Source organism: Bombus vancouverensis, chromosome 12 (assembly GCF_051014615.1).
Source record: "Bombus vancouverensis nearcticus chromosome 12, iyBomVanc1_principal, whole genome shotgun sequence".
Lineage (NCBI taxonomy): Eukaryota > Metazoa > Arthropoda > Insecta > Hymenoptera > Apidae > Bombus > Bombus vancouverensis.
Window position 1 is genome coordinate 3,601,634 of NC_134922.1, and position 21,432 is coordinate 3,623,065.

The following is a 21,432-nucleotide window of genomic DNA, read 5'->3' on the forward strand; positions in this document are numbered from 1 at the left end:
TTTGTATAGCATAAATATCGTGTTATAACTAAGTTCGAAGTGAAATAATTACGGGAAATACAAACGGCCTTACATTTGAAAAACATCGTAACGAATTGGAACCTTGATACAAATGCATCAATTAATGTGGACCACAAACTTCGAATCCATCGATGCGGAAGATACGGTCGGTTACGACATGTTTCAAACCGTGCATATCAAACAACGATCGCGTGTAATTAAACGCTTATTTACGAGAAGTTTCGACAGAACCGCGTGTAACATTAATAACATTTAACCAGCACGAAATTCCTTGTTAACGTACCGTAACGCCACGCAGCCCAATAGTTTATACGAACATTACGCCAATGCATCGTAGATCTATTCTAATTAAAACTGAAATTCGAATACGAATTCCAAATAGTATCGATCAATTAAAAGGAAAATTAAATTTCGCACGAACGAACGCGTTAGGTGGTCGTGTGTTTCGCCTAAATGAATCCAATTTTCCCATTAGCCGGTAATCCCTGTAAAACCCCAATTTACGTTCAGCTTTATCAAATGTTTTCCAAGATCACGGGTTACAAATAAGAGTACTGTAATTTTAAGTTTAAATTACGCTTACTAAAAGGTACTTATCTCGAAACGATATTTCATATATCGTATGTTCATTATACAACTACCTAATATCCATCATATGTAACGTTTCCACGAATCTGGCTTCTTATTTCGATCGACGATGATCGCGCTTTAGCAATTTTCAACGGTCTTCTCGTCCGCATCCGCAATCCGCCTCGTTGTCGCTGGATATAACGTTTTTATACTGCGGAAGCGAGGAAGTTGAAAGAAGCTGGCACTTCGAGCATCGGCGAAACTTTTATCTGGCTGACGTACAACTCTGTGTCTCTCTTTGGTCGTGTGTAGACGGCAGCGGCGAGTTTCCTGTATTTATGGCGCACAATAATGCGGATGCACCGGGATGCGAAGTTTCTAGTGGATATCGCATGTGTATATAGAAGAAACCCGAGAATTGCGGAACGAGAGGAATCCGAATGAAACTGGGATTTCCCTTGCTTTCCATGGTGCACAATGCTGCCCTAAACTGCCAGAGTTACGGACGGAATTACCTATACGGTGAAAGGACCGACAATTAGCGCATGGAACTCGATGATCCGTTAGCCTTCTCAATGAGATAGGATTATGCAGCAACTCGGTTAAAACACTGTCTCATAAATACGGAAGAACTGAAATTTCCCCCGAGAAAGAACTATTGTATTAGCTCAGTACATATAAAATGTCGTGTTTACCTATTTAATGATGTGTAGACAAAAACATATCGACAAAAATTTCACATTGAGACGTTGTGTCTCATTGAGCCTTAAATTTGAGATGGATCAAATATCTTATCTTATTTAATTATATACGTTTTATACATTACACTTTTTATGAATAACGTTAATTATCCTTACCATGTAAAGTACAGAGGTAAGCTACGTTTCAATAACATCAATCGAAGCTTAAAATCATCATATAAATTCAACATCGGCCCGAAGTCGTTGCGAACTTGTTATTATACGGGGAGAAAGAATCCTCTGCTTCGTGTCAGCCCAATAAAAGTTTCATCGGTGCTCAGGGTGTTAGTAGATGGTAGAAGGATTTGAAGACACGCGTGGAAAACCGGTCTCAGTCTTACTCTACTTTATAGGAGTTAGGATAAGTGTGAAGAGAAGTTCCACGGTGTCTGCAATGCGAGTCGGTAGCTCTGGAGGATATCTCCTCGGTTACGTGTCGGTGTAGCTCTGGTTGTTATCTTTTTATACGAACAGGTTATGGTTGCCATTCATTCAGCTGCGAATTAGCCAACGATGACCTGTTACGATATTTTCGAAAAGACAATTAAATGCTCGTTAATGACTGGTTTCAATGGACACAAATTTGTTTAACTGTATTACAGTTTCACATTTCACAATAAAATTAAAAGAATACAGCAATTTAGGTAAATCGGCTTGGAATTAAATATGGAAATGTAGTTACAATTGTTCATTTGATCGCCAATTAATAACATAATTAATTCAGTTAATATCATTGTCCTTTTCTACAGTTGGGTCAGTTTTATTCCCTCTTCATATTTAACTATGCATTATTTGTACACTGCCGTCCATGAATATTTGGACCGTTTCATATTATTACAAATGTGTATATAAATTAGTTGTATCTGAAATATAACTCCTTTATTTGATTTTTGCCTCTGATGGCATACAAGGCAATCATATTATTGATGAAAAAAATATCTTAAACGCATAAATAACATTTTCTAACATACATGATCTCTCGATCAAAACAACTTTGAAACCCGGAGGGCCACAAATGTCCGATCGAATTAACGTGAAAGTTTAAAGTCAATTTTAAGTTCGAAATTCTATGTGTGAATTATTTTAGTTTTCCTTATTTCCATTGAATTTTTGTCCCAAAAACATTCAGAAATTATTTCTGGCTTGCAGACGACGTGCCTAACAGAACTGCCAGACGTGGCACCGTGCAACGGCACAGTGCGACTGCCACCGCCGTGCGAGGATTCCCCAAGTAGCGGCAGCAGCAAAGACCGCAGGGAAGAGAGTCCTCGCAGAAGATGCCGAGTATTGGCGCCCATCTTGCTCCTAGTGATGGCTCTGCTTCTCGGAGGGCTTTGTCTACCATTTCTTCTACAATCCGCGCCTGTCACGCATCAGCAGAGGCTGGACGTGATCAGGAGGATCCTCACTGAAGTGCCTCTGATCGACGGGTAAGCTCGTGCATTCACGGAAGAATCGCGTCACAGAAAGCTAACGGAGGTATCGATCGAAATTCGAGTGAAATCAGCCTTCCAGTTTTTGCAAGCATCTACGAGTACCATTTATTCTATGACATAAACGAATTAATAATTCACAGGTTCTAATGATTTCCAATTACTATTTGAATATCTATTACATTTTACTTTCTCTCTTTCGTCCAGGCCTTCTTGCACGATTGAATTAAAATCATTAGCGAAATTTTACAAATTACAAACTACCGATGACGAGCTAGGTAAAAAACTAAAATTGTACAGGTAAATTGTACAAATTACAAATTGTACAACTTAATATTCTGTTGGGTATAAAGTTGTAAAATTATAAAAAAGGAGTTCATAAGTAGTAGTGTGTCGATTTACGAATATTGTTAGTTGGTAAATTATCGTATAAAAGGGCCCTGGATAGTACATAAGGATAATCTACGTAAAAAGATGTAGCAATATAGTTTACCTATCTAGCAATATAGTTAGCGAGCGATTTGTATTAAGTAATTCTTCACGAAGCGTTTTCCACGGCTTTGTTCCCCAGGCACAACGATTTGCCCTGGAACGTCAGAAAGTTCGTACACAATCAACTCGGCGAGGTCAATCTGAGCAGCGATCTCGGCAGAGTTGATCCTTGGGCTAGATCAGACTGGAGTCACACAGACATTCCTAGATTACGTGCTGGTCTCGTCGGTGCACAGGTGAGCGTAAAATAACACAGATCCCAACCCGGTCCCTGGTAGCTTTTTCAGTCATCTCTAATTACAATTTCAACTTTGCCAACGTGACGAGATATCCGCATTTAATTACTTCAATCCAACTTAACGTTATTGTTTTGCGTTTTAAACAAACTTTACGAGCACCTTGTCGACCCTCGATCGTGCGGTTTCTGTTTGAACAACTGTCTTCGACCTACCGTCTAAAGAGACTTTCCGTACAAATATTATTGTAGCCCGGTGAACGACACTCGACTCCTCTGTTTTAAAATGAACACGTGAAATGAAACTTTAGAGAATTATTGTAGACGTTCTGTAATAAAGAGAAAATTGATAATATATAAAATAGAAACTACTATGTAGACCAATAACTATAATAAATAGTAAAGCATGGGATCATAAAACATACAAATTATTGTGGAAAATTTGAACGATATTATCATCGCAACTTGGCTCACGCAGTTGGAAATTCCTAGTCATTTCGAATTTCACTTCGGGGACAATTTTGGTGGGAATGATTACTTACCGTTTAATGGCACCGAAACCTGCTAACTTTCGATTGAAACTATTCGACTGGCTTCAGAAGGAACGTATCGGTAAATCCCAAGCAAGTTTATGCCTAAACCCTTCGGGAGTAATTCAAGAGCGCTCAATTAAATTCGGAGAGAACCTGTCGAACTGGAGGAAATAGAAATTGGTTGTGCAACGTTTGCTTACAGACAGTGCATGAAATCACGGAATGTTAAGTACGAGTCGAATACATTACTACAGCAGTGTCGATCGAAAAATTCCGATAATGGTTTCGTGTTTAATTAAATACCCGAATACGATTAATTGGTAAATGTGTGTTCAATCTAGTAGTGCATTTTAATTGGGATCGAACATCGGAGATTATTTAATTTCCAAATGATTTAATAAAAATATTTGGAATTAAATTTTGCAAGAGACGGAACAACGTGTTCGTTAGTCATTAGAATCTTTTTCATTGTTGGTATATATAACGCACATACGTGAATATATCAATGCAAGGAATAACACGTAATTGGTAATTTTGTTGTTTGTGCTTAATTGCACGAGGTAATTTAACGTTTAATTAATAATACAAATTGTTGATTGGTATATGTATGTCATCAATATCGGTAGATCGATAATAAGTGCAAATTAATTAGGGCGTTTGTAATTGCATTTGGCGAAATTTTTAAGTAAATGATAGCTACAAACATTTCGTCCTATGCGTTATTTGCATACGTATATTTGTATACGGAACAGAGCTATAACGTTTGTAAATAGACGAACTTTTATGCGTCTTTATATTCTCATGAATATAATTAAAGAAATGGAACATTATGTAGTTTCATTACAAATTATAATAAATATTATTATATTAAAATATATTTATACAAATATATGTTAAAATATATTTGGACATTTCGTATATATTTGTATTTGTTGAGATTGACTGATAGAGGAACGAGTGGATGAATTTGTAATAGAAAAATATATTGAAATAAGTAAAGGTATATGGTAAGTATAAGTTCAGGTATAGTGTATGCTGATCCAGATTCTCACTCTTACAGTGTTACAATACAATACAACAGAAAAAGCTATGATAGGAAGCACGCTCATATATTTATAGCAAAGGACATTATTAAAAAGTTAACCTTGTAGTTCTAGCTGAAGGCTACAGGAAGCAGTAATAGAAATCTACTTATAACCCTTTTGTTTCTAAACCTTGTAGTCCAAAACAAAATTTATATTCAAGGGCACAATAATATAGACCTCTCCTTATTTTGAATTTTTTCACTAAATTCTATTCTCTTTGTAACAGCGGTATCCAGGTCACGGATATACGAAAGTAAAGATGTAGAGCTTTCCTTGAAGTAATTACTTCAACAGTATTACATGCATTGTGTACATTTTTGCACTTTCTAATTACCCGTAGATGCATAAAAGATCGCAATCTAATTATAAGCAACAAAATAATCTGCGATTATTTTATCAACAATTCTGTAATAAAATTACATCCTGTGAAAACCAACCAAGCGAATGCTTTCGACCGATGGTGTACACCATTAATCCTACTTTTTCCCCGATAAATCAGTAATAAGTCCAGATCTTTCAGCAACTGGCCACACCTCCAGCCCGTCTCGCGTATCTCGATAAATTACGACCATTGAAACAGGTCAACAAGTGAGCACTAACTCTTATCTGACCTAGAGATCCTGTTTGTATCGTCGCGTCGGTTCTTACCATCTTCGCAAGATATTGGCAATGGACAGATATGGATAGGTAGGCCGTGAACAAGGGGCAGATAAACGAGGGGTTGGGGAATAAGAGAAAGAGGCAATGAAAAAAGAGCAATGATCGGCCACGAATGCTACTATCATCTACGTGCGTCTTCCTTTGCGGCCCAACCGGAACGGCAATCGACGTTAGTGCAACTCGAAACGAGTATTTTACCCGACCACTAGAAAATGGATTCCTTTGATCTCGCGTAACGAGACAGCTTTTAATCTGATTCGTGAGATAGCCAGTAGGTATCTTCCTTGGGATCTTCAATTACTCAATAGAGCAGGATATAGAGCCGCACAATCTTTCGACAATCCTAAAAGTCTGTCATGGAAGTACCTCTCTTTTGACTTGACGTTTCCAGTTACCCTTCGTGCGTTGTCCAGCCGCAAAAGCCCAACTATAACTTCCACTTTGCCAACAGATTGGAAAGACTATATATCTTCGACAGGATATCGGTTTCGCGTTCACTGTTATCAGTTATAACCTTTGTTCTCGCGAATCGGCGTGACACACTGGAAATTCGAAATTAAGGGACTTTCTATCGCGTCGAATTGGAGACAGGTTTGTAATTAATCCTTTGATCTCGAAATCTGATAGAGGGTGGGAGTTAAGGAGGAAAGAAATCGTCGCTTTTGTGCTGCTGAAAAGATGGCAAATGTGTTTCTTTCGACCATGGACAGCTTGTTTATCGGATGCATGTTGGCCCGTTAGATTGTTTGTCGATTGTCTCGATGAATCGATTACCAAAACGAGCGCAGAAGGATAAATATTGTAGGATAAAACGGTCGTAATTTAAAATGGTAATAGCAAAGCTGCTCTCATTCGTAATTCGCAGATGGTACAATGATAGTTTTCGAAAGACCGAATGTACAATACCGTACAAGAAGAACCTGCAAGAATTCCGAGCGCGTCCGACAAAGGAAAGCGCCACATTTCCATATAATTGACTTCTCCCCTAATTATGAAGTCCGTCAACGTACATTATCGAACCAGTATATCTTGCACAAACTCGTTCAGAAAACCAATTCAATCTCACGAATTGAATGCAGACACTCGATGGATTCACCATTGTAATCACTCCTTTTTTTTCCTTTCCTTCCATTCTTCTTTCCGTGCTTGCTCCAGACCATAGAGCTCGTTCTATTTGTGTGTGATTCTATAGAAATTTCAGTCGAATCGACGTTACTTGAAAGATGTTGCCAAGTTAATTTGCTATTATTAAATATCATACTAGACGATACAATCTCGTGATACGAAGATCCTTATATAATTATTTATAAATTTCTGTAAAATTATTTTATACAATTTATTACCGTGTAAAAGTGTAAAAAGTACGGGATCCGTAATTAAAAATATCCTAACAAAAAGATCGACAATTCACACGTTTGAGTTCACTCGTCTTCCCGAAAAACGCAAACGGGAGAAATCAATGAAAAAATCATTAAACCAATGCCAGAATCACTAGAGGTTGCCTATAAGTCTTTCCAGAAACCTCATAAAAAGCCAGAGTCAGAGCGAAAGTGATCCCGATCCAAAATTAATAGTCTAATTACGGAATAGATTCATGGTGACAGGGTCGCGCGAAGTCTTCGTATACCACAAAATTTGTGACCATTCACCCCTTTCCATTTTCCCCTGGCTATTTCTCTGCTTCCATCCAGGCCCCCAGGAGGATATTAATGGTCCTCTGGGCGCGTTCCATGACAGAAGCAAGCCAATTTCGATCTGGATCAATGACGACACCATAATCAGCAAAGCCCTCCGCAGACCCATTCACTTAGCCCAGACCTGCTGCGGGCAATCGGTGCACTAATACGGTGCTGCCAATGCCTGAACGTCCATTTCCCTCTCTCTTCCTCCATCTTGTTCTCTCTGGCCCGTTTTCTCTCTCTATATATATATTTATCACTGTCCTTCTCAGTGCCACAGCTTTCATGTCCATCTCTATTGCTCCAATTTCGTGGCAACATGTACATACTCGTATACTTAGTCACATATCGTCATCTCTCTTTCCCTCTCCGGCGCTCCCGCTGGACCAGCTGAACTGTACTTGCGTTTGAGATTAGGTCATAGATTAGATGACGCTGTGTCGTGTCAAGTGAGTCTGCCTCCTTAGGGAAGCTACGTCGCGAGCAGAGGAAATTTTGTTAAGAAAAACCGATATTGTGAAGTTAAGAAATTTCCTGACAAAAGGTATTTCAAGAAATCGTGAAACGACCGAATATGATTCTTTGTACGCAAGATGAACAAAGAAATACTTGATTGTATCCTATCGTTTCTTTAATTATTCGTCCATTAATTATTTTTTAAATATGGAAAGTTCGCTTACAAAAGCTGAAGTAGAGGGCTTTCGAAGATTTTCAGATCACCTTTATCTTTCTTTTTAATAGCATGCTGTACTTTCTTTCATAATAGCGCCATATTACCATTAAAGAGACCAATCAGATAATTAATCTACCGCAAATGTATTACAGAATCGGTAAATCTCTCAATGAAACTCAGAGTATAATCAACGGAAAAAGTATCAAAACTTTAACGACCTACCATTCGTACCTACGATATTCCTTCGTTTCTATGACGTTTTTTTCCATTGCAGAAAGCATCTCATAATTGGTACGATATAACGAACAGGTTTGAAATCAACAGGAACTTGACGTAAATCGAAGTTAACGATCGAGCAATTTTCATTCTTCTCGTCTGGGTGGGAAGGCTCAGCCGATCATTCTCGTCGCAAAATGTTTGCCTGGCCCCGATAGCAAAGCATTCCAAGCGATTAGTCATAATGGTCCGGCTTGCATAATGGTCCAAAGCCAAGAGGCCACGTACTCATTACGTATTCGGGCTGGGCTGTGGTGCATTCGAAACTTCGACAAGTTTGCACCGGGTACTATTTGGACTTGGCGGAGCAGGAAGAAGGCTTGCTAACGACTCTGCCAGTGTCAATGGGCCGGGAAGCTTCAAGAGAAACTTTGCCCTTCGATTATTGACACGATAATTACGCGGGCTTAGTTACGTCGCGCGGATCACCTACTACTCACCGTCTTAATAGTTCAATTTCGCATTTCTATCGGCTGAATTCCGAAGAATGTGATATTTTATGGTTATAACTACTGCGGTTATAACCTACGGAAGAGTCTATTAAAGCAGAGTCAAGTAGTATGATTTTAACAACTCTTCATAGACGTTATATCTTTTTCAACGTATATCTGATTTTAAAAGTTCGATTCTTTTGTTCGCTCATTGGAGATATGCGTTATGATGATCCTGTTTCTTACGAACTCATTACGACTTATGTCAAGCGGTATTATATAGCTTCTGTAAATTTTAAATATTTGATATGTTCTGTTCCTGATTCTCAGGACTGATGACGAATTCAAAATGTATCTATCACAACGATTAGCAAGAGCCGCATCTAAATTCCAGCATCGTACGACTGGCGTCTCACGTAATTACCAAGCTCTAATCAATAGTTTCTAATCACCAAATTCATACGTAAACTGGTTTTGTGTTGGACTCAAAGGATTGCCCTCTAACGATCCAACCACACAGATTACTAATGAGTAATGTTCCATAGTTCGGTAACGTCGATACATCACGATTGAAGATAACGAAATCGACACAAAGTTGTGGTAAAATTGCGCGAATGAAATTTCCAAAAGTTCTCTATGATATATACGATATATCCATTATAGTTTCGTGAATCAGCGTACGTGTTAAAACATTTATTCAAACTTTTACGTAGAAATTCGTCTTGTTAATTTAACCTACACGTTTCGAACGAAATCAACGAATTCGATTCGTGAAGGGAACTAATTTCGCTTGAAACGCGTATCCATTCGAGGTTCGTTAATTCGACATTGAAAGTCACAAATAGAAAAAGCTGAAATTTCATTGTACGAGTGACGAGAAAACCAGGTGAAAGAGATGGCACGTGTCGATACGTCAATCACTATGAAAATCATTGGAATCCACCCTGCATAACACACATCCTCTTTTTGCCTCTTGTTCACCTACGAACAGAAGCATCACCATCATGCGGGCTTTCTGTGCTTACACGCCACTGCGACTGACGCAACGCGAACAAAATTCTGCTCGAACGTTTAAATTATTCAATTATATATATTCCGCGCGACGATAAACTACCGAAAATGTCACTTACGAGCATCGGGTCAAATTATTGCCCGTCATTGTTAATTATCACACGTTGAAATTAATTCTTCCACTTATCCTATAGGCACTGACTGAACGAACGTGGAGAATATTCGCGTGAAAAATAAAACAAATCAATGGATCAGTCAAAACGAACCGACCAAGTGTTAGACAAATTTTAAACATTTACAATTTTTAGGAACGCAGATTTTATATAGATATAAGATTTTTGTGACTGGCAGCATAAGGGTTGAAACTTGTTCTTAAAAAATACCTATACGAGAAAGTTGATTTCGACGTTTCTTCCTCTATCTTCGACATAAAACAGCACCTTCCTTCGACAAAAGGAATTTCCCTCGCGTACATCGCCGTTACTCGAAAATAATCAACGAACAAAGAACGATCGATGAACGCAGCTTATGCATACGAGCTCCTCCAACTTCTCCATCACCCTGTACAATGAAATTCCAATGTTTTCATCTATATCAAACCCGAAGGAAGAAGAATTTTCTCCATCTGTTGGAATCGAATCAAAAAACTCTGAATGAAATTTCCGTGAAAAGTGGAGCGTGGTTGATTGTCCTCGTTAACGATTAATCGTTAAACAACGAATCAGAGTTTTATGAAGGGCTGATAAAATCGGGCAAAGGGGTGGTTGCGTTTGTCGATATGTCAATCACTTCGCCGGAGTTACGGAGATGCGGCTCACAAAACGTTACTTCCGCACATGCACCTCTCCTCGTCATTTATGGCGGTGGCTGGGAAGGGTGAGACGGATTGGTTGTTATTACGAGAGGGTATAATCGTGATGCAGCACATGCAGGACTGGTTTACGGGCATCCATTTATAGTAGGTGCATGGCACTCTGGCTGGCGTACCGCTATCATAATTAGGTCATACCAGCCAGTCCTGATGCACGCAGCCATTTTCAAAGAGTAAACGCACTCCTCTGCTACTTAACGAGAGGATTTCATTGGGTTCTTTATTTGAACGAAACCGACGAACCCTCGGTGTTGGTTACAAGCAAACGAATCGCGTACAGAGGAATGGAAAATTCTTTCATGCGGCATGTTTCTAGGCAAACGTACTGTGAATTCAACCGAACGTAATTAAAACAGTGGAAAAGGAGCACTGATTATAGTTGATACACATCGAAACGAGATAAATTCTTGCTTCGTAAGAAGATGCTATGATTCGATAGAAACGTCTGTTTGAAACTACGTACCTGTAACGTGCATCTAAATATGTGTTATGGATGATCAGAATTAAACTGACGAAGCGAAGCGAACAGAATTAAAGTGATAGCATGAAAATAAATAGATATATATATAGTAACCCAGTTTTATCGGGCCAAACTTGTTTGGGATATTCTATGGATATAAATAAGAAAAAATATAAACATAGTTATATAAACATAGATCGTTCTAAGCTTCATTAAAAAGTTATGACAAAAATATAAAATATGAAAAGGGCAATATTTAGACCCGCAATGTCGTCTGATTTCATACCACTACAATTTTATGCGTGTATTTTCGAATCGATTTCGTGCAATGTATTATCGAGACAATGCTACGTTCAATCCTTTGAAGTAAAATTTATCGAACCGTTTTGGACCATTTTTCTCGTGTAAGAAATGGCTCGACAAAATCCAACGGGTGCTAATAACGAGAGGTGTGTTTTATTGCATGCTGTTCATGAGAAGTATTGATTGCATAGGCTGCTCGCCAAAAGCTTAATTTCCTGTTCTGCAATAAGGATGACTTGATCTGATTGACTTTTAAATTATAAAAACGTAATAAAAGAAAAGAAATAAGCCCCGACACTTTTTACTCATCACTACCTTTACGATATCAAGAAGAAGAGAAAAGATGTAGTACAATATATTATGTACAGTAGCTTACAAAATCTTCGATTTCAGGCATTTCAATTTCTATTCTTCACGAAATGCGTCAGTTTTGGACAATTTTAAGAATCAAACGATTCGCTGTTAATGTTAAGTTAATAATTTCATTACTAAACATAGTTTTCATTTAATACTTTGCAAGTTTAAGTTCGCCTGCGTATTCTTACAACGTCAAACTAAACACCGTAGCAATCAAATCACGTCAACTTCAGATCCTAAAGTTATATAAAACCTGAAATTGTGTAAAAATAGTAATACACTGTATAAAACTTCACTGAAAAACGCACAGATCTAAGAATGTCATGGGAATATCGTTTCTGTTTGTGAAGAAAAAAGGAAATATTAAGACCACTGTGATCTGTATTCTTTTTTAGAACTGCGGAATTTTGACGCGAAGAATAGAATACGCGTTCGTAGCATAACAGATATTCCATGCATATATGCGCAGGCACGCACACAAGCGTACGCATGTGGGAACAGCAACAGAAGAGATTTATTAAAATCACGAAGGCGACTCACGTGAAAAATTTGAGACACATCTTTCGTTCGCGGATGTTTTCACGGAAATTCGTGAAACTTCTCCCTGGAAGTTCGCAGATGGATCATTCGTAATTCAAAGATGCATCCATCTTACATATACCTATATATGCGTGAGATGCTCGCATTTGCAAACTTCTCGGCAGTTGCGTTAGTTCATTTCAAGTGTTTGTTTTCTTCAACGTTAGTTCGGCATTCGCAAACATCCTTCGAGATGCAAACTCGTAAAAAGAGGGCTCACAGCCTGCAGGCTACTTTCTTTTTTCCCACCCTGGCTGCGCCTACCGTTTATTCCGATCTATTCGCGTATGACCCATCGTTCCTTTTTGTTCGTCTAGTGTTACGAAACATCCTTTTCCATCGAGATATTGTACTTCGGTAAACAACCCCAGCCATCCAATCTTTTAATTTACTTTCTTTTTTGTTTTTCAAGTTTCAACTCGATATCACGAATTGGTATTGACGCGTTGGATATCTCTAACAGACTTCGAAGGCATTTCCTTTTTATCTTTTCACATGGATCCTGTATCTGAGATCAGTTTTAATCATAATGTGAATTTTATCAAAGTATAAGAATCAGTAGAAAAGCAGTAGATAACTAGAAAGAGTACTTAATATCTTCTTATACAACTAGCAGATTATAGGTTTAAAGTATCTAATTTTAAAAATCATTTCAGTAATAGGTAAACCTGACGAAAATTATCTGTTCATGGCATTGAATCTGTAGCTTTTCAATTTATAAAAAAACAAATTATGCAATAATAGAAATATAATTCAGAAGTCCAATATACCACTTAAAATTTTGCCATAGAATGAAATTATAAATTGTAATTCGCCGGATAAGAAACTAAACTGTCGGCATCCTTAAAAGCTGAACCACACGATTAAACTTGAATTCTCGAAACTTTGGCTTACATCACCACAATTCTTAGTCTGCCATGTTATTACTTGAATATGCGTTTTTGAGTGTTTTGAAACGCACCACCTAAGTTTTCGAGCGGATTAACTTTCTTGGAAAGTGTATTTGCATAATATTACGTAAAAACGAGTTCGTTTTGTATGCATCGTTTAACAGCGAGTTTCATAAAACTGTGTTGCATTCTATTTAATATTCAGCATTTCGAAGGAATTGAACTTCTACGAGCTAACGTTCGACGAGCTCCTTCATCGATGGAAATTTTATATAATTCGAACAGAGAGGATTTGTCCAATTGTAATCTCACCACTGCTCGCTATTTTCGAGAGTTGTTTTCAGAGATAATCATAATTCATCCTGATGATTGCAAACGTACTACGTAACTTCTTTATTAATTCATTTTGCAATACTCCCACATACTTCGTTTATTCGATTTCACAATTTTTTAAAATATGCATCGGCGTACATTGTCGCATAAAAATATTCCACGGTTTGTTTATTATTTACAAGATTTAATCTCGTTACAAAATCGCGAGTACCTATCGTAATCTTTATGATTTATATAGAGTGGAATATTGCAAAGAATGCAGAAAATGCTCGATAAATGATATACTCACACTCGCATATGAGATTCATCTGCATACACTGGTGTGTACCACAAAATTAAACACGAGCATAACGATCCAGAGCACACGAACGTTCTGCCGGATACTTGGAAATGAATACCTGCGTGCGTTCCACGCGATAAATACGAAGCGCATGCGAACCATGGTTATGCGGGAAGGTTAACAGGAATTCGCAAACGCGCTCTAGAAAGTTATTTCAGTAATTAACAACGAACCGCACCGTGTCGAAGATTCATTTCGGATGGACCAAAGATTAATGCATCACCTTTATCGACAATTGGTCAAGTACACGTATATTTGACAGGGTTTCAAGTTCGTTTCTCTCGAAAACGAAACTTCCACCACCACGCTTCTATCGAATTGATTCTTGATTTTCGCCTTATTTCGAACCACAGAATTTCCCTGATTTCGTTTGTACCACGAATTTAGACCCACGGTGTATTAATTTTCGTATCATTCAGAGGTAGCACTTTTATATTTGTACAACTGCAATTTCGTACCATGGAAATGATATATACAACCTGATAAGAAAGCACTTCGTTAAAAAAAAAAAGATGTGTAGAAACATTTTTTGAAGTAACTGTATGCGTACGCTACACACGTAAAATCTTGTTAAAGAAGAAAACGTAGAATGTAAAACAATTTAGTGCGACTCGTAAACTAAGATCCTCGAGCTCCGTAATAAACGGTATCCTAGTTAACAGTTGTAAATGTTTTAAGCACGCCTTAAATACATCATATTATACGAAGCCAAGAAGAGTACTCGAGAGCCCAACAAAATTTCTCTTCTCCCACTAACACGAGGGTAGTTTCTATTCTCTTTGGATACGTTTGGGTACACCAGCGGCTCTTCCGGCCAGCTAACGCAAACACTAATACATCCGCCAATTTTCGTTCGCGTTTCCTCCCTCGTCTCTCGGTCTCGTTTTCCTTCCTCTCTACTTAACCTGAGTTTCACTGATAAATCGACAGGGCGTTTCCTCGGGCAATGGGGTAGCTTTAAATTTACTCGAAAAAAGGAACGGGGGGAGGGAAAGTAGGAGGATGAGAGATAGGGAAACCGTGACGAGGGTAAGAAAATCGAAGGGATGGGTAAAGGAATGAGAAACTGGTGGAGCAAGATTAAACAAGGTAAAAGGAACGAAACAAACATTGAAAAAAGCAGCGAGATGCAAATGAAAGTTGAAAGAAAACGAACATAAGGACGAAAGACGTAGGTAGTCTGGATCTGAAATTTTCATGGCAATTATTTATTCACGGTCGGAATTTAGTAAATTAATAATAATAAATTGAATAACATAATAGTAAATTTAATATATTTGGACCTAATCGATTAGTATGCAAATGCTATAGTAAATGCAACGGTATGCAAATATGATAAAATAATATCATAAAGTAATACTGTGATAAAACTCAAAAATAAGATTTGCAGAGAAATAGTGGCGCTCTTATCCGAATCGAAACAGGAGAAACAGGAGAAATCGAACAGGAGAAGAAATAAAAGTTTGATGGAGAAAGAGTAAACAAGGTAAAAAGAAGAAAACAGACAGGGAGAAAAGCAGCGAAATGCAAATGTAGATAGAATGGACGCGAGCATAAGCGCGAAAAATGCAGGTAATCAGGATCTGAAATTCCGATTGCGTTTATTGGAGGGTCAGTGAGGAAAGCCAGGGCAAAGAATCCCCTGTCGTGCTATTGGCGATTTGTAATTTGATTATCGAGACTCAATTCCAAGAGGGTGGCGATTCCATTGTCATCGATGGTAAGCGCCTACTCCAGGGGAATTCAATTTTTTAGTTTCTTCGAGAAAATGCAGTCCCGCGGCACGAATAAATATTAAAACTCGATAAGACCGGCGGCCTCGGCGCGCTTCCAGTACTTCGCCGCTTCTTCGTTTGCATATTGACTTTGACGTCTAACAAGGTAGGGTTACGTGAGAGTGGAAACTACTCGGAAAAGTGCGGACCCCTGTAAATTGATCGAACACGAGCAGCGCATACAAGAGAAGGAAATTCTCGTTGCGGATGTTCTGTTGTTTCTTCAACGCATAAATTTCTTTCATTCGCTTTAAATTGCAGATTCTAAGTCCCTGTATTGCACTGCTTGGTAAATACTCTGTTCTTTTTTCGAAAGAGAGAGAGAGAGGGAGAGAGAGATTAAGAAAATTGATCGTAAGATAATAACGTTCTCTGAAGCGAAACAATTAAGTAAAAACAATAGTATTAAGGTGAAATATAAAGAAGGCAAGTGTAGGAAAAGGTCTAAAGCCAAGTCATCCGATAATCCAATTGAGTACTTTCCCATGGAAACGACGCGACGTCTCTAAGGTTTCCCGAAGGAATCACTTTCACGCCGATAAATCGATCGTAGCTACTTGAAAATGAATCCATATCGTATTAACGACGGACCAACGACGAGAATCGTATCCAGTGAACCCTGTTCGCGACTGTCTATGAATAGCGAAAGAATAGATAAAGGCCTACCAAGAAAATGGAGAGCCGATCGGAAATGGGATGCGAAACCATTTCCCTGACCTGGATTCTAACTGGTAAACGACTTTGCTAACTACGGGAAGATGCACGAGTCGTGAGCTTCCAACTTGCAATTTTCAAGAGAAAAAAGCATCATCCGTTATTTCGTTAATAATGTAAACAGGCAATACAACGTTCGCACAGAAAATCGAGGAACCGGAAATTCATGCTTTTAAAGGCAGGATTGGTTTACGACGTGTTGTGTTCACTCTCGTATTTTTTTGCCGATGGCGTAAGAACATTAGCTTGCAGCCAGTTTCCACTTAACGATTACTCGATATTTATAAGCAAATGTAATGTTGAACTTTACAGTGATTAGATTGCAGATATTTTTGCAAATTCATATTTTTACAAATATAACTAAGAATACAAGGGTGAAGGTTTAATACGCGATCGTGGATTTTATGTTGGTCCTGAAAAACAAGGACGGAGCACAAAGTCGGAGACGAAAAAAAGAGAAGGAAGGAATACGATGATCAACCGAGGAAAAGTAATAGGGCCGTTCGCAGAAGTAAAGAACAAGTATGGATTTGTTCTCACCCTTGCGAGAGAGCAACAAAAATTGGGGGAGCAGTATGTTTTACGGCTTCTGGGGAAGATTCGATCCGAATTGGTTTCCTAAAGGATCATTTTCCTTCCCCCGTATTATGACCCTACCGCTCTGTATGGCTTTCGTTCCACCATCGTTGTAATGAATTGACACCATGCCGCGGGCTAACGTCAAATATAACGAACAATATTGATCACTGGTTACTCTTCGTGTACCTACAGTCAGTCACGAAAGCATACATACATCTACCTAATTTTGTGTATCTAACTTACCAAGGAAAATAACACTTTATCACAAAATTATTTAAGTATATTTACATGCCAATACGCGTTTTATTTTTTCACGAAAACTTGCTTTCTTGTCAATTATACGATTACGATTACTGGGATATCCTATTTGCAAATTTGTACAATTATTTGCAAATTCGTTCCTATATTCGTTTTAAAAATTGATTTCAAGGTTCGTTGATGTATTCGTGACCGTTGGTGTAATTATACGAGCTTTTAGACGCGAACGTTGCAGTCTAACAATTACTGTTACTTCTGTGTCATTGTCTGTATTCAATTATTAATTACGCGACACATTCCTATAGAAGACAATTTAAATCACGCTTCCTTGCCTCGCGATATAAATTGCTGCAGCCCGCGGAAATTTCACTACGATTACGTCTGTGTACGTAAAAAATTCTTACTTCCATAAAAGAGAATTACGCTGAGCACTAAAATATTAAATTGACGAAAAAGATAGAACCGTATCTTATCATTCTACGTTTTTATATTACACTCCTAAAGCTACGTTATTATTGAATATTTGCCTTACTTTTATTATTACGTAAATATGTATGAAAATCATTACGAAGATTAAATCTATATTCTATCAAATTATCGAATCATACTTAGATTGTATATGCATATTGCGTTTTAAAGATGTTTACAGAACACATAATACAACGATACTCAAAGATCTAAAGATATGTAAAATATTCAAAGTAAAATACTCGTTATGGTATTTAGTAAACGAGACAAATTTCTATTCAAATTCCATTTCTTCGGTTGCTTTCATAGAAACATGAATTTGCATAACTATCCACGGTCTAATCGTATTAAATCAAATTTCTCGGCACGTACTTTCCCCACCAGTTCCGCGGCTCTATTAAAGGGATACGACTCATTCTCATTTGGAAAAGTATATCCCGCGGAAACTAACAGTGCATAACTCACTAACGATTTTCAATTCGCTTAAATTAACTTGTTTTCCGCTCAGAGCACAGTTAGTTAAGTTTTGCGTTGTGGCATCCGAAAGTTGCCGCGGTTGTTTCGTCGAACCGAACATCGGAAATGATGTAGCGGAGTGTCCTGGCTGATTCTCTTTTTACGATTACTGCGCTTTCTTCGAGTTTTCGTCGGAGTTAGAATGGAAACAAGATTTCATCTCACTACTCTCCGCATATCCTCCGCGAGTCTTTATCTATGCATAAGTGCCCGCGTGCAGCGAACTTTGTTGATGCAGATTTCTTTTGCGTGTTAACGCACTTTCGATGTCCCCTCGAGTTGTTTGGAACCAGATCACAGAGAAGGGTAAAGCTCTTTCTCCCGTGAAACCATCATAGGAATATGAAAACATTTTGCGCGACCAACTAACACGATTTGTTGCATGTGCGCGACAGAGAAAGTGGACTAGAAACTGATTTTCTAGTTTATCGCGAGGATAATCGGAGATCGCGAGTGGAAAACGTGACAAACCTGTACTTCTTATTGTCACTGATACATAGAGTAACTTCATTCTTGAACATCTTTGCAGCTATGAAATGCGAGAATCGATACTTCAAATTTGTAAAAGAAGAAAAAACGAATTTCTCCTTGGAAGAACTAAATTTCTGCTTGATAAAAAATCTTTCTACGCGAAACAGATCAGAGAATTTCTATTTCCGTTCGGGTTAGTCGGAAGATCGCGGTCGAACCTCGGGAAAGTCAAGAAGGAAGCCGTGGAAGCCAATAAAAGAGCCGATTACCGGAAGCGCCCACCGATAAAAGAGAGAATGCACGAGCGTCGATAAATATCTCGCGAGAATTATCCTGTTTACCGAGTTTGGTCCACGAAGGATCCTCGGACAATGGAGAAATAACGAAATTTCATCCTCAAAAGCACGAAAACACAAATCGACTCGCTCCGTTTTCTCTTTTCTTATCGATTTCCCTCGAAAACGTATGGAAAACCACTGGCGAAAGATAATCGACAACACGTAGACACACACCGTGAACTGAATTTGACGAGCCACCGGCAATAATCGACGACTATCGTTGCTCGTTTACCTCGAGTAATACTCCGTTATTTCGAACAGACGAGATAACGCGTAAAGCCAGGAGGCAGGCAAGAAAGTCATTTTCTTGGTGGCGAAACTGCTGTTCGACGGTAGAGAGGACAGAAGGGAACGGAAGGAAACATAACAACGAATGGCACAAAAAGGAAATACGCGAAGAAACCCAGTGTCGTGTAAACGCACCCTTTACAGCGGTCTTTCGTGAGCTGTTTCCTATAAAGAATTTCGTTATAACGTAAATAACCACCATTATTACGGCTCCTCGCTATCAAAGGAACTTTTCATTCTGTTAGTTACCGTAAGAGAAGAAAGGGGATCGGACTAAACGACTGGTTTTAAGAATATTGAGCAAACCGGGCCTTTTATGACTTTCTCGAAATTACTGGCGATATCTTGGAGTCTTAAAGTGACAACAGTGGCTACAACAGAATCATTTTTGGCACTGGTATCATTTTCTTATTAAACGCGCCCGATGTTTAGCGTAGTATGTACAATAGAACCGCATTTATCTGAATTCCATATTTCGACATATTTTGAGAAATAACGACGCTAATTTTCAGTACAGTAGAACTCCATTTACGTTGGAACTCCATTTATCTGAACTTGTCAGAGGGCAAACAGTTTATGTAATTGGAGCAATTATCCCCACTATCTACTATTTTTCATTCATATAATAGGAGCTCAGGTTCAGATAAATGAATCCAACCAGCAAAAGCTCAGTTAATCGAGCATTAATTAAAATTTCGTTCAGATAAATGCAGTTGACATAGATGGAGTTCTGGCGTATCAGATATTCTAACTGCGCAAAATAAGGTAGACACGCGCTTAATAGATAGTGCGCCAAACATCAATAAGACGTTAAGCAAGTCCAGTTATTGCGCCGCTAAGGATAATAGCCTGAAAACGTTCGAACTAATTTCACACAAAAGCAGACAAGAAAAAACGACAACCTACTGTTCGATACGAAAAACAAAGCAGAGGAATCACATCGCGTGTCTCGCTTTTAATTAACACGGCCGAGGAAACTTTCAATCGGTAATTGAATTAACGAGACTTTTTAATTTCTACTTTCGCGATGACGTCCGAAATTGCTTTCTCGCTGAAAACTCGGCCGCGATGAAAACCAAAAGAATTTTAATTGCCGCGCGACGCTTTCCGACGTTGGCCACGCGAGAAGGAACAAATTGTTTCCTATCGAACGTTAACTTGACGGAACACCAACTGCTGTACGAGACTCAACGAGCAAGTTGCTTTGAAATCGTCACCGGCTTGATTGCATTTTCCCTGTCCTTTTTTCCTTTTTCCTATCGAAAGCATATTTCCCTGACGGTGAATTCGTGTTTTGAATAAAATAAGCTAGCCGAACTACCTACGTACTACGTTACTACCGTATTATCTGCTTCCCTTCTGGAAGAACGCGCGTCTCTTTCCAGTCAGACGGCTTTATCTCCTGTCCGCTTATTAACCGCGATTTCCACTACCTGTGTATGCACGCTTAGTGTGTGTTACTACTTACTGTACCGGGTGTCAGGGAAGAGATAGACTTATCAGACTCGCTTCGCTGACTGGTTGAAACGTTGACTCGATCAGTAAGCAATGTCAGACCTTTCGATCTTAAAATTGTAAGTATACGAGTGAAAGCATATAGTGCATGTAGATAAGCAAATTTAGCTATCTCAGATGAACGTATATAGCAAAGAAAAGAATTTCTATTTGATACGTTCATAAAACATTTTACGCGCGATATACAAACTCCTGTTAGATTTTTCATTTTTACGCACATAACTGCGTTCCGAGAATATCCAGCGTCGCGCCTTTTAGCTGGATCCTGTCATTTTATAGTTGGGAAAATACCCAATTTACCGTGAAAGTTTCAGCAACGCGGCAACAACTCAATTATTTTCTCTGAGTACGAGGTGTAAAAAGCCAACCATGGAACGTTGTCTCGCTTCATATTTAATCCGTTTTTCCAGCTCGAGATGGAGAAGCCATTTTCCTTATATTCACATCGGAAACATTCTGGTTATAAAAAAGGGGAAACCGACGACGGCCGGTTAATTTGTAACCGACTAATTAATAACAGGTGACTTCAAAAGGGGCA

The 21,432-nt window shown here is 38.5% G+C and overlaps 1 protein-coding gene and 1 long non-coding RNA gene across 2 annotated transcripts in view; one reads left to right on the forward strand and one right to left on the reverse strand.

Moving 5' to 3' along the window:
- LOC143303410 (uncharacterized) overlaps positions 1-21,432 on the reverse strand; it is a 203,844-nt gene that overhangs the window by 130,774 nt on the left and 51,638 nt on the right. The window lies entirely within an intron of this gene.
- LOC117164984 (dipeptidase 1) overlaps positions 1-21,432 on the forward strand; it is a 116,370-nt gene that overhangs the window by 63,428 nt on the left and 31,510 nt on the right. Inside the window, exons 3-4 of the mRNA XM_076623354.1 lie at positions 2,481-2,761; positions 3,336-3,492. Coding sequence (XP_076479469.1) covers positions 2,481-2,761; positions 3,336-3,492 — 438 coding nt within the window. The remainder of the gene's footprint in view (positions 1-2,480; positions 2,762-3,335; positions 3,493-21,432) is intronic.